This window comes from Telopea speciosissima, chromosome 3 (assembly GCF_018873765.1).
Source record: "Telopea speciosissima isolate NSW1024214 ecotype Mountain lineage chromosome 3, Tspe_v1, whole genome shotgun sequence".
Classification (NCBI taxonomy): domain Eukaryota; kingdom Viridiplantae; phylum Streptophyta; class Magnoliopsida; order Proteales; family Proteaceae; genus Telopea; species Telopea speciosissima.
The window spans coordinates 20,948,412-20,962,760 of record NC_057918.1 but is presented as its reverse complement, the minus strand read 5'-3'; the positions used below and the strand labels follow the sequence as shown (position 1 = coordinate 20,962,760).

Below are 14,349 nucleotides of genomic sequence, written 5' to 3'. Positions count from 1 at the left end.
TTCAGGGGTCCAAAACAGAGGCAACGAATGCTTCAGAGACGTCTGTCTTACGTGGAATCGTTTCATCTCAAGATTAAGAAGCTTCATCCCATTGGCATCTTCCAATGATGTAATGGAAGAGATAAAAGTTGCAGAAACAACATAATTCAACAGATTTTTTTATTACATATTCAAGTTAGAAAGAGGAATTTCGGAGATCAGTTTTCTCATAGAGTTTAATGGCAATAGAGTACCCATTTTTGTTCAAGAGCAGGGCAATGGAAGGGGAGAACAACCCATCTCCCACTACATTCAGAGGTTTTGCTCATTGGGAAACCAATCCAAACCCTAACCCTCCTCCCAATCCAGCTCTTGTGTCACTGGTGAAGAAGAAGAGGAATCTTCCAGGAACTCTAGGTGAGCTATAGCTAGCTATGCCCTTTTGCTTCTTTTTCTCTTTTTTGGGGGTGGAGATCAGAACTTCCAGCTTCATCGGCGAGGGCACAACCTGCCATGGAAGTTCCGACAAAGGAGGAGCAAGGCGGTTCAGAAGAGCTAATAACAGAGCAGAAACGATAGGAGCTATCCTCATTCTTGTTCTTTTTTCTGGATGGGTTTTGGGGTTGGGGGTTTTGGTGTTTAGGGTTTTCTATGGTTTTCGATCTTCCACCTGCTTGGTATATACCAAGGTGAACAATCAATCTTCCACTCGATCTATTATCAAATCCAAGTTTGATTCTTCTATTTCACCCCTTAAGCTTTTTTTTTATTGTAATTTACTGACATTTAATTGAAACATAATCTGCAAATAGAAGGGTCAACATTTAGTGTGTGAATTTAAAGTTTTAGGGAATAAGAGTCCGAGGAGGAGGAGGAGGAGGCGGCGGCAGTGGTGGCGTTGGTGGAGGCAGTGGCTGTAGTGATGGCGGTGGTGGTGGCTGCGGTGGAGGAGGAAAGAAATGGGCGTTTTAAGGTTGAAGATGATGAAAAGGGTATCATTGTAATTTTACTTGTGGTGTTTTAGAACAACGGTAATATTGTCTTTTCAAAGCATTAATTAACAGCACTCTAACACCGTCAGACATAAGGGGTCAAAATGTAAGGTGGAAAAACCAAGGGAAGGAACGTGTAATTAGGGCAAAGTACAGGGGAGGTATATGTAATTTTCCCTATTTATTAATACTAATTATTTTTTATTACTTACTAAGTTATTAGTTTTTATTTTTTTTAGAAAAAAAAATCATTAATGAAGAAACATGATTGCTTAGTAGTTGCTACTGTAAAAAAAAATTTTAAGTTTTTAAATGGTTAGACGGTTTGGTTATAATCGGTTTTAATTGGATTACACAGTTTGAAACTGTTGGATTAATCGGCTTAAATCGAACCAAACCGATTAAATAAACGGTGTAATTTCTAAAACCATAACCGGACCATTTAACTAAACGGTTTATCGATTTCAGTTTAAACGGTTCGGTTTGATTTCAGTAAACAGTTTCGGTTTAGTTTTGACACCCTTAGTTTTAGTGCACGGTAATGATATAACAGAGTGGGGCTGACTATAACAACTAACCAAAACTTAGGGGGTGTGGTTGTATAATTTAAAAACACAGGGGGTCATTCTGTATTTAGTATAAACCTCAAGGGGTGACAATGTAATTTTTCCAAAAAATTATTTTAGTATTAAATTGATTTCCCCTCCTTTTCCTTTTTTTTTTTTTTTTTTTTGGGTAAATTCCTTTCCCTTTATTTCCCTTCCAACTACATGGGCCAAAATGAGTTTAGGAAGAAGAAAAAGAAATCAGATTTTATGTAAAATCAATTAAGGAAATCTGATTAATTTTAGGTAAAATTAATTTAGTAGATAAGTATCAGAACCATGTACGGAGAAATATTACTATATATTGATCTAATCTAAATATTCACAAAATTTTCTGTATAGTTACAGTCACAAATCTAAATTTCTTTTTTAGTATTGAATTGATTTCACCTCCCTTTCCCTTTATTTCCCTTGCACCTAGACAGGCGGGCCTAAATGGATTTAGGAAGAAGAAAATGAAATCTGATTTTAAGTAAAATCAATTAAGGAAATCTGATTTTAGATAAAATTAATTTAGTAGATGAGTATCGGAACCATGTGTATGATGTAGATTAACTAAACTGATATGATGTTGGACAGAAGAAATAAGATATCCCAGCCAACAAAGCATGTCTATTGTTTTAGGGTACGTTTGTTTGTAACCGTTATAAAGAGGGGATAAAGGTAATAAATTTACATCTTTAACCTCTTTGTAGAAAATTGACACATCAGCTTACAAGGGTAAAAGATGTACGGTTACAAGTTCTGTAACGGTTACAAACAAAACTTGTAACCGTACATCTTTTACCCTTGTAAGCTGATGTGTCAATTTTCTACGGAGAGGTTAAAGATGTAAATTTGATATCTTTATCCTTCATTAATTTCTTTTTTATTTTTTTCCATCATGTTCTCCTAGAATTTCTATCCTTTCAAGTGCACGTGCACTGCCCAGTGCACCATACTTGAGCATCCGACGGTGGCGATGAGACTGAGTGGATGAACTTTAAAGGTGCACTGCCCAGTGCACTATCGGATGCACAAGAGGATAAAGATCCGTTCTTCTACTTCGAACGGTAACAGCCCAACTTTCCATCACCACGAGTACCCGAAACAATATTGAGAGATGGCTTTGACCTAGGAAAGTAGGGGAGAAAGAGCGCTACAAAGAAGTTGGGATCACGGTGGAGCTCGCAGCAATAGCGGAAGTTCCAGAAGGGTTCTAATCTGTAACAAAGAGAGGGGAAGGGAAGGGGAGGAAAAGGCAAGAAATCACAAAAATGACCTCACCCATAGTAATTACAAGTGACATGATTAAGGGCAAATTAGAAAAGTGGTTACAAAAGCTTATTATAACCGGGTTGGTTACAAACAGCTTTACCCATTGTTTTAACCCTTTTTTTTTTTAATTGAAGAAAGGTCTACGTGGGGGAGTGTACTCTCCACACCCAAACACAAAGGGGGCAAAATGATCACCTCACCCCCCATGAAAGGTGAAAATCCTGCCCCCATGATGTCAACGTTTGTGCTCTAAGTGGCCCCGTACACGAACGTAAGGGCCACACTCCCGGACAAAGTTATTTTTCCCATATATAGAATATGAATTGTAGTCATTTATTATTTTTGTATAAATCTGAAGCATCAATATCTCTTTATTTATTTATTTATTTTTTTGGTAAACAACCTCTCTTTATAAGAAGGGTCAATTGTGCAGTCTCAAACAATCAGAGATCTAAATTCTATTTCACAATTTTCTTCCCAGGTGGGGTGCCCTGCAAGTTTGCAAAATATCATATTGGTAAGAACATCTTTCACCACCCAATTCAAGAGGGTTTGTTTGGACATGCTTTCTTCCTTGACTTCAAATGTTTAATTCTGAGAGGTTTCCATGGAAATTAAACTTCTTCCTTTTCTTTCAATTTATATGAATCCTTGTGATAGAATGCCCAAAATTGTTTATCATCATGGGATCTATTTAAACTTTGTTTATATTGGTGATCAAAAGCCAAGATATATAGTCTATCTGTTCTGTAATACTTTCTTCTTGCCTACTGTGTTGCATGTAAATTCCATTGGATAGTGATTAGCAGAGAAGATGACACTAATTACATGGGCTGCATGGACCATAGCAATTGCAATGGCTATTACTTATCAAATGGGTGGCGTAGGTAAACTTCTTCCCCTATCACTACAACAGCAAAATAAAATAAAGGGAGAATGTTCTCTGTGCCGCAGCGCAGCCTGCACCCAGGTACATGGGCAGCCTGTGCAGAGAGGGGTAGGGTGGTCATTGCGCCCACTCCCATGTGTCTGGGCACAGGCTGCACTGCGGCACAGAGAACAGTGCCCCTAAAATAAAAAATAATCTAAAGTGGGGGGGGGGGGGGGACAAAATGTAAAATTTCAACCTAGAAACTTTAACTTTTGAGTAGAGGGACTCACAAGTGTATGAAGGGACAAAAGGTCTCATGGGTAACCGACGTGAGACTATTCTCCCAACACTTCCCCTCACATGTAGTCAAGATGAAACTGCATTACGCTTGCACAAATGAAAAAAGTCAGGTTCGAGAGACACCTACAGAAAACCTGCTCTGACATCATGTAAATATCCAACCCAAAAGCTCAAACTTCTGGGTAGAGGGACTCGCAAGTATGACGGGAGAAAAGGTCTCAGGGGCAGGACTCGTAATATCGGTCTCGGATTGGTGGATTTGTCTGGATCGGATTGTTATCGATCAAGCAAACTGATCCCGATCCTTGACCAATCCAATACCGATCCACTGGTATGACCCAAAGGTTAAAATGTTTAAAAAAAAACCAAATTTTTTATTAAAAAGCAGGGTCAAATCCATCAATTTGACCTGATTCAGGTGGTCTCCATACCCCATGGATGGTGTGAGATCGACTCTGATGGTTAAATGTCATTGGAGAAGATCTGAATTCATACCTAGACCAATCCCGAATTTACAAACCATGCATGCTGAAGGGTAACAGAGGAGGGAGTATTTTGCTTTCTTTCTATTTTCTTTGGTTTTGTTTTCTTTTTTACTTTTTTATTCCCTTCATCATTCTTTAAGTCCCATAGGTTTGATCTGATCCTGTAGAATCTAACCCATTTTGTGTAACTATCTAATTTTACAGGTGCCATACCCATTGGAGTTTGCTATGGAAGAGTTTCAGATAATCTACCATCTCCTCAAAAAGTAATAAACCTCTACAAGAAATCCAAAATTGAAAGAATTAGGATCTATGAACCTAACACTCAAGTGCTCAATGCTCTAAGGGGTTCCAACCTCTTACTCTCTCTTGGTACAAGAAATGAAGATTTGCCTAAATTGGCAACAAGCCCAGAAGCAGCCAAAGCTTGGGTTAACACCAACATTGTTCCATACAAAAATGATGTCCATATAACATGGATTTCAGTAGGAAATGAAGTGATTCCAGGTTCACTAGCACAACATGTTCCAAATGCAATGAACAACCTCTACAATGCTTTAGTCTCAATTGGCTTAAGCAATGTTAAGGTCACCACAACTGTTCCAGCTAGTGTTTTAGGTGTTTCTTATCCACCATCTCAAGGTGTCTTCACTGCCCAAGTGACTCCTATTATGGCATATGTCTTAGATTTCTTAACTAAGACAAGTTCACCACTCATGATCAATGCCTACCCTTATTTTGCTTATGCTTCTGATCCAACCCATATTTCATTGGATTTTGCATTATTTGCTAACCATTCTGTGGTGATAGATGGAAAATTGAGCTATTCTAGCTTGTTTGATGCTATGGTGGATGCATTTTACTCAGCTATGGAAAGGGCTGGTGGATCTAATGTTTCTATTGTTGTATCAGAGAGTGGTTGGCCAAGTGCTGGTAATGAACCTTATACAAGTATTGCTAATGCAAAGATTTACAACTCAAGGCTTAGGGCAAGAGTATTATCTACTACTAATCCAGGGACTCCTAAAAGGCCACATGCTACCTTGGATACATTCTTCTTTGCCATGTTTAATGAAGACCTAAAACCTGCTGGAGTAGAGCAACACTTTGGTTTCTTTTATCCTAATATGAAACCTGTATATCCCTTTTGGTAGTGTATTAATGTTTGTTGGGTAAACCATGTACGGTTCCATAAATATTGATGAATAACAGTCCTATTTTATTTTTGGTGAATTATTGTTGTCACAAAGGTTTATTATTTTTCCAAATGTAACAAGGTATCTATTCTAACACGTGGATAGATGACATATCCATTCTGACCGTTGGATATAGAGGACATGATTTACATTATCCACACGTTAAATTTCATAGTTTAATTCAATCAAATACCCCATTTTATATTAGCACACATTTCGTGTATATACCTGTGTATCAGACTACTAGTTATAGGTTGGGCTGGGCCATGCCGTGTTGGATTCAGCCAGGCTAGGCCCAGCCCGATTAATCTTAGGCCAAGATTTCCAAACACAATTGAGCCTTAAATCAGAAGAGAAAGCCCAGTCCAAGCCCTAAAATTTTCTAGTAGGTTCAGCCATTGCGAGCCAAACTTGCACCCCTAACTTAGAATGTAAAAACATTAATCCTTACATGTTTCAACTTAAGTAGAGTTTGCCAAGTGGCATAATAAAGTAATAATAAATCTAGAATTATCAAAAGGTGCATGCCAAGGAAACAGATCTTCTTCAGCGGGCCGGTGAGTCCACCGTGCATTGGGCGACTGGTGTTGTCTTGGGGTGCATGTCAGCCCGTTCAGCCGTCTGATGCGCGTTGGAGAGATTTGAATCCACATACCAATACATGAAGGGTTTTAAAGCATAAAGAAAAATGCCTTTAAATGAGAGGGTATATAATTGAATGTAAGAAATATGACACATCAATTCCATGCACTAATCGCTTGCTAAAAATTATATTTCCTATAATTATGGGAGAAGGATAGGCACCCTGCCCGCATGCGATAAATTAGCAGGCGACACCAATGAGGGCACAGGACGGGGCATCATATTGAAAGGGCAGGTGAGTCATTTTAAAAGGGGGGGAATACAAAGAGGGCGGGCCTTGGTGCAACAGTACAAGTTGTTCCATTGTGACCAAGTGATTGTGGGTTTGAGTCTGGAAACAGCCTCTCTGCGAAAGCAGGGATACGGCAGTGTAGTGTGTACATTATGACCCTCCCCAAACCCGCAGTGGTGGGAGACGCGTGCATTGGATACACCCTTTTTTATGGGGTAATAACAACATTTTAAGCAAATAAACACCTTAAAAATTTATTTAGAAGAGTGATTATGGGTTGGAAAAAAAACATACTCTATTCTAAAGTAGATCTTGAATTCCAAGTTACAAATGCAACTTTTCAAACAAAGAAAATGTAAACCCAAGCAAGGAACACCATGTACCCCATAACCCAAAAAGTATATATGAATTGAATCTAATATATATGACTGCTATTGAGCAGAAAAAAAAATACAATTCTGGGCATGAGAAATCCAAATTAAATATTGTAAAAAATATATCTTCATCAATCTATTTGTACAAAATTATAACTAATCCATCCATCTCTGCAAATTTTGAACAGGCTTAGCCACAAGGAAGAAAAGACTAAAGAGTCCATTTATTACTACTAGAGCTAGCCCTCTCCCCATCTGAAAGAACCATGGAAGGTCCTTTAGGCTGAACTGATGTTGGGCTTTCTTTACTGATAATTGATGTAATGGCAGCTGCAACAGCAACCTTGAATTTGGGATCAGAAGCAATATCACTTGCAGCATTATTATTATTATGATAGACTGAGCTGCTGCTGGTAGTTGCCCAAGGATAATTAGTCATTTGTGTCTTTGGAAGTGAATATTGTGAGGAACTAGGGTTTGAGTGGGTCATGAATTGTTGTTGTGAACCAAAAATGTTGTTGGTGAGATCAAAAACAATTCCTTTAGATGGATAATTAGTACTGATAATATTGTTGAAAGCATTTGATGAATGGTGAGATGGGCTTATTAATGAATGAGAATTAATAATATTGTGGTAAGAATTGGTTGTTTGGGTAGTGTTGTTGATCACGTAAGTAGCTTCCGCCGATGTCGTTGAAGCCATTGCCGTCGCGCCTACTGGTAATGGATGATTGTGAGTTCCTTCATAGGTTGTTATCAGTATTGACATGTCTTCTAGACATCTTTGCACCTGATGATTAATTAACACATCTAATAAGATTGACTTCATTGATATACTATGAAAGAATGGATAAGATTAAGGTTGTGTTTGGTATGCATTCTTGGAATGCATTCTAGGTTGATTTCGCATTCTCAGATGATAAAAATAATTCTAATAAATCACCTGTTTTCTCACTGGGCATCCTGGAGCTACGGTGCATCGATAATAAGCACGAGGGCAAGGATTTCCTTTTGCGATTTTCTGTCCATATTTTCTCCATTGGCATCCATCATTCATCTACATCAAATTCCGAAGATATTTAATTAAATTATATATATAATTTTTTCTCTCGTTAAAGACTAGCTTTTAAGGATGAGTTCTACCCAAATTTCTAATAAGTTTAAACTTACAGTGGGTGCTTGACATCTTGCTCTGACCGAAACTCTTGCTTTTCTATTAGGAGGTGCTGCAGGATGATTTGTAATTCCGGCCAATTCGCTTTCGCTCTTTTGGAACTTATTCTGTACAGGAACAAAATTTGTGAGCTCTTCTTCTTTAGATTTTTCTCTTTGATGTGTCTGCACATTGGTTTGTATTCTCAATGACAATCCCAACTCAGCAGCTTCTCTAGCATCATCAACTTCAGAAAGTACTAATGGAGGTGTTTGGTTTTGAATTGTGTTTCCTTCACTGTGAAGTGAGAAAAAGATTTGTGCATTATCCTACATCAAGGAAGGAAAAAAAAATAATAAATAGAGGATTCCAAATCATTTATTGAATCTAAACTGATAAAAAAATGGAAATTTTAATTACCTTTTTTGGGTCATTATTTTGTTGGATAACTGCAAATTTCATTTGGAGATCATAATAATCTTTCATGGTTTGCTCAACCACTTTCCTCAATACTTTATTTTCTTCTTTCATTCGGTTCATCTCCATCTGAAGCATACATAACTAACACCAAAAAAAAAAAAAAAAAAAGTCAGTTTTTGAAATATATAGAGATAATAAAGGTAGTTTTAATATGGGTTTTAATTTTCTTCTAATACCTCTTCTGGGTTCAAATTTTCTTGGAATGACTTCTCTTGTGGTGATGAATATTCTTCTTCTTCTTCTTCCTCTTCTCTTGTTGTTGCTTCCATTTGATCCTTCTCACATGTTTCACTTTCTTGATCTTCTGTTAACACTTTCTCTTCTTCTTCTTCTTCTTCTTGTTGTTGAAGACCTTCTAGCTTCAGAGATAGATCAATTTGCTTTGCCCTTTTTTCTTCTCTTCCCATTGAAGAAGAGTTTTCAGATCTCTCTCTCTCTCTCTCTTTCTCTGTTTTGTGGACTTCTATATTAATGCTGCTTTTGAGGTACCAAAGTCAATTCCCTCCAATCTAAGACAAATAATTAGACACATAAGGAAGCATCAAAAGTCTTGACTTTAAATGGGTGTTTAAATAACTGCATTTATTAACTCTATTTTTTTTTAAATGAAACCATGAGCTCAGAAAAAACAGCCAAACGAACCCTAACTGCCTATATAGCTTGTAACCCTCGTGTCTACATACTCTACACTCTACACCAAACAAACCATTAAAAAAAAAGTAAATAATGCAAAATTATACTCGTTGTCAACTGTTTTTAAAAAAATTAACTAATTTTTTTTTCATAAAAAAAAAAATAACATTTTTATGTAAATTATTTTGAGGCAAAAATTTTTATACGTGGATTTACATTTGCACGATGGGCATTAAATACAATCAGATTGGTATAAATGTTCATTCGAAATGACATAAACACCCATGTCCCATGTACGAATACCTTTCTCTTATTTCAACGAAATATCAATGAAAATAATAATCGATGGCCAATCTGTACATAACACGTTTTTCAAGCATTAAGTTTTAGGAAAAGGCTCACTGAGTCATTGGGGGAAGGGTACATTAGCATCCCTGTGTCTATCTCTCTCTTTTAAACAAGAAATGACCTCGCTGCCCTCTGTGCATGATATTGTTTTGAAATACCTCATTGGTTTGCTCATTTATATTGCTTGCTCAGAAAAACCTCTCCCTTAATTTATAATTCAAATTTTGATAATTTTATGATGTTTAATTAAGGTAATATTGCAAAAATGCACATACCTATTAAGAGTTAGAGAGATTGTAATTAAGGGTAATTTTTAAGTTATTGATAACATAATTAAATTAAAATAAATAATATATTCATTAATAAATAAAATCAGAATAAATTAATGTATTCAATTCATGGAATACGAGCCCCGTACGAAATCCCATAACAAAAGAACATAGGGATCAGATCTTGAAAATGTCAACTAGAGGACCTCTCTCACTCTCTCTCTCTCTAACTTTTATTTTGAGTCTACTCTTTCTGATTAAAATCCATTTAAATATCAACTCCACCATCTTACCATTAACTTAGACTCTTAATTAGAAGAGTTGAATAATAGTAATAATACTTAATTCATAAACTAAAATTAAATTACTGCTAATAAATAAATAGAGTTCACTATTTTAATTTCTTCCTTAATTCACTCTACTCTCTCAGAGCTTTCGTTACTCACAAACTTATTAATTCATAGAATCATAGCTGACTTTTTGCTAAAAATACTAAAATTCTTGTTTTCACTAACAGATGAGACCTTGAGATCGAGTACGTAAGTAGGTAGGCCGGTCCGTAGCAGCTCTAGTTAAGTAGAGAGACAAGGTTCAACCCAACCCAATAACCTGATCAGCCTAGAGGCCCAAGACATGGTTGAGAATGGCCAAACCCTATCTTGGGGAAGTGTTGGGGGTATGATGTTTTGTATTTCGTCACTTGTATTTGTGGGTTGATTTCAAAGGGTTATTAAGTGGCTGAAGGGTCAGAGGGAAAGTTTTTTTAGGATTATATGGGTATTTCGATAAATTGTTTGTATAGAGTTTTGTTATTATATATTTGTAGCGATGGTTCTTTCTTTGTAATTGATCTGAGAGAGATGTGAGGACAAGTGGCTAACCCTATTCTCCATTGATTGTGAAGTAGATCTCATGTCAACTTGAATATAGACAATCTTGTTAAATCGCGTAAATCTTTGTGTGATTCCAAGGATCAAATCATAATTTAATAGAACACCTGTCCCCAATGGAATAGAGACTAAAAGGCCGAGCATGTTGCATATGTTGTCGCCTTATGACAGCATTCGATGGTGATGGGGTGAAAACTTGAAAGTGGTGTCTGCTGGATTTTTATCCCCTCTAGTTTCCTGTCCGGTCTAGTTCCCCAATGCCTTTAATTAATAAGGGGAATGCAATGACCATCCTACCCATGCCCAAACACTCTGTCCGGGTGGTGTCCACCTCCCTTATTCGAGGCACTGGGGGAACTGGGCCGGACAGGAAACTGGAGATGATAATTTTCCAGTGTTTGCTTGTCTCACATGCCATCACTTGATAAAAAGACTTCCATGATCCTCACCCAATCAATTATAAAAATGGGGGGGAAAAAAAAAAAATAGAGGAGAAAAAAGAAGAATTGAAGGGCCACATATATCCAAATTAAACAACCGTACAAGCATAGAGTTGAATTTTGTTGTTTATAATTCATATTATATAAATCATTTCTTTTTTTAAATCTCTAAAAAACTATCACCTCAATGGCGTTGAAACTTGAAGATATCAACAAATTAATCTAATCTAATCTAGCCATTGCAAGAGTGTGAGATGGGTATGACTGTGATTGTCTCTTGTCCTTATATGTGGAGTTTTAATTTATTAGATATAATGAAAAATTAATTAAGATAATAATGTTTTCATTCCTACAAAACAAGAAATAGTAGTAGTAGTAGTAGTAGAGAGGGAATATGGGAAGGGTGGACTTGAGAGCAAGCGTCGCCGCAGCCCCTTCTCCCGTTAAGTGTTCCAAAATTAGTAAAATAAGAAACAAATTCCCCTTGAGAAAAGAGGAAAAAGCCACCATTGGTACCAAATGAGTCTTCTCTTGTTTTGGACCTTTTGGTGATCCCAACATGTCAACGGCTTCACCCATATTCAAAAAGGAGTGGTAGTTACTCTGATTCAGATTCCATAAATCCATTTTTAGTGATACATTTATATATAGTTATTATAAGTAAGTATCTAATAATCTATAGACATACCCTCCCATGCACCTGACTTACCTAATTAATAATGGATTAGGGTACTAGCTTAAGTACTAATTGTGGAGATTTGTTGGATCTGTTAGTCATTTTTTGGATTGAGATCAATGATTAATCCTCAGGTCACGAATGGGTTAAGAGATGCAAAATCGAATGATCATCGACGTTAACATGGCTATGATCATGGGAAAACCATTTAATATTATGATCATGATCTGGGTTTGATGGATTTAGACCTATTGCTTTGTGTAACCTCATCTATAAGATTATCTTGAAACTTATTGTCAATATAGGCTATATTCAGCGAAAAATCTTTCAATTAAAGTTACAACATCTAAGGGTAATTATTAAAGGGATTTTCTTATTGACACTCCTCAAATTGTCAAATAATTTGTAATTTTATTTTGTCTTTTTGGTGTGAGACAATTTTTTTTTTTCCAATGAAAATAATAATATCATTCTATATATATACTTACTCGAGATATGTGTATGACAATTTATTTTTTTTAAATCTTTTGAAAATAAGACGAGAGGCAATTAAAAGAAAATATTAATTTTTAAATACAACTATAAAGGTGTCATTCAAACACTCCCATCATTTAATAATAAAAAACCCAACATGGGTCTTATCATTTTATACCCGAATCCAATTAGACGATAAAACCGCCCCCGTTAGCCTGTCCTAGTCTCATCCTAATTTTCATAGAAGCATACTTTCTTGATGAGGGAAAAAACGACAAATTTTAAAATTCTTTCCCATTTCGTTCATATATATTTACTTAACTTAATCACCTAAAATTATGTTGCTTCTATGGATAGAACTATATAATTTCTATAAATTATACACACACAGTATTACATATTAAGTGATGAACTAAAACAAATCAAATTCTCAAGTCTTATTTATAATTTGTGTTATTATAAGATATATTTCTATAATAGAATGGAAATCAGAGATTATGGAAATCAGAGATTTTCCATTAAATATAAATCAAACGTGATGTATCATGTTAATATATATTATCCCCTATATATTTTATTTCTATACGCCCTTGATGTATAGTTAAAGTGTAGTTTATAGGTTTTTACTATTTAGGTGATCGAGGTCCAATCACATCTTAGAATGTGACAGAGTAAATGAGTCTTCATTAAAGCCAACATTGGTTTCTTTAATCACCCCTAACTTGACCTCCACCACCTAAATTTGTATTTGTAGTCTGCACACGTGTGGCTTCAAATACTTCTTTTTAGAATCATAACCTTATCCTAAACAAGAGGGAGGATTTTTTTTTTTTGGTAAAGAACAAAAGGGTGGAGCTTGGTGCAAGGGTAAGGTTGCCCCATTGTAATTAAGTGATCACGGGTTCGAGTCTTTGAAAATAGTCTCTCCCTGAAGCAGGTGTAAGGTTGTGTACATTAGGTCTATAAAATAGAGGCGAGGATACCCTTCCACAAAAACCATCTCAACTTCAAAGCAATGAATGGTTGTGGTAATCAAATCGTACACGAGAGATTCTCCCATCAACTCCATCAAATAAAGGGCAATCGTTGTTTAGGTCATCTCAAATGAGCATTTATGCCAATCTGACTGCATCTAATGCCAGCCGTGCATAAGCATTCGCATGAGCTGAGTTTGCCAAAATGCATTTTAACCAATTAAAAATCTTTAACCCTAGCCCTAACTCACTAAATGAGTCAATTTTGACTAGCAATGGCCATAGTTTATTTTGGAAGTTTGAGTTCCATACATGTTGAGCCTCTCATAGTTCTTAAGTGAGGAATGGGCCCAAAAGGGTAAAGGCCCACCATACCTAGAATTCCAGCTTGAACTAAATGTGCCAACCCCATAGTCCCTTACCTAGACCATCAACCAAGAAAACTTTTGCCTATAGCAGCCAAATACCTGTTCTCTATTTAGTGAAATAGAAGAGCGCAGCATTGAGGTTTGGCAAAATGATATCATACATTGGAGGGCAACGAGATCATTTCATGTCAAGAGAAGAGAGATTGCAAATCTTTTCCTAATATCTAATTATATATTTTGCATCCAAGATGAAAAATTGCCAAAAGGGATAGTTTAGTAAAGGGTATCCCTACATTATTCAAAGAACCCATATTTAGGAAACTTGTCTTATCGGAAGATCAGGTCCAACCATTGAATGGGTCTCACCATAATAAGTTTCTATAAAACCTTTTGACATTATAAAATCCTAAATACAAATATAGAGGGGCTTCTTATACTTGTAGCTCTACCTAGATTGGTTGGGTGTGGACGTCCACCATGCGAGAGCTCGAGTGTCACCAGAGTAAATGTACTTTGTTGTTTCCTTTCCCTTCAAATTTGTTAAAGATATGATCAGGCTATCAAGAACAATGTGACTCTATCCTTTGAAGTTAGGGGCAAGCTTGATCTCGATACTAGAATAATTGGGCTGTGCTTGATACGCATTCCAAGTCCATTTTGCATTTTTGGACGTGTGTTATTTTTATACGAAATCAACCTAGAATGTATTCC

The 14,349-nt window shown here is 36.2% G+C and overlaps 2 protein-coding genes across 2 annotated transcripts; one reads left to right on the top strand and one right to left on the bottom strand.

Annotated features, from left to right (window-relative positions):
* The first annotated feature begins 257 nt into the window (after positions 1–257).
* LOC122654955 (glucan endo-1,3-beta-glucosidase-like) lies at positions 258–5,643 on the top strand. Its single transcript, XM_043849209.1, has 2 exons — positions 258–396; positions 4,694–5,643. The coding sequence occupies exons 1-2, from the start codon at positions 258–260 to the stop codon at positions 5,641–5,643; spliced, it is 1,089 nt and encodes a 362-aa protein (XP_043705144.1).
* Positions 5,644–7,031: 1,388 nt separating this feature from the next.
* On the bottom strand, positions 7,032–8,990 carry LOC122654954 (probable WRKY transcription factor 9). Its single transcript, XM_043849208.1, has 5 exons — positions 8,743–8,990; positions 8,507–8,647; positions 8,104–8,415; positions 7,877–7,990; positions 7,032–7,723 (listed from the first exon to the last, which is right to left on the bottom strand). The coding sequence occupies exons 1-5, from the start codon at positions 8,971–8,973 to the stop codon at positions 7,145–7,147; spliced, it is 1,377 nt and encodes a 458-aa protein (XP_043705143.1). The 5' UTR covers positions 8,974–8,990; the 3' UTR covers positions 7,032–7,144.
* Between the last annotated feature and the right edge of the window lie 5,359 nt (positions 8,991–14,349).

What these genes read in the sequence shown, in the direction of transcription:
- LOC122654955 (XM_043849209.1), top strand. Translation starts at nt 258, where the DNA reads ATGGAAGGGGAGAACAACCCATCTCCCACTACATTCAGAGGTTTTGCT. An exon ending in GAATCTTCCAGGAACTCTAG is followed by an intron (nt 397 to 4,693) that starts GTGAGCTATAGC and finishes CTAATTTTACAG; the next exon opens with GTGCCATACCCATTGGAGTT.
- LOC122654954 (XM_043849208.1), bottom strand. Translation starts at nt 8,973, where the DNA reads ATGGGAAGAGAAGAAAAAAGGGCAAAGCAAATTGATCTATCTCTGAAG. An exon ending in AAAATTTGAACCCAGAAGAG is followed by an intron (nt 8,648 to 8,742) that starts GTATTAGAAGAA and finishes TTTTGGTGTTAG; the next exon opens with TTATGTATGCTTCAGATGGA. An exon ending in AAAATAATGACCCAAAAAAG is followed by an intron (nt 8,416 to 8,506) that starts GTAATTAAAATT and finishes TCCTTGATGTAG; the next exon opens with GATAATGCACAAATCTTTTT.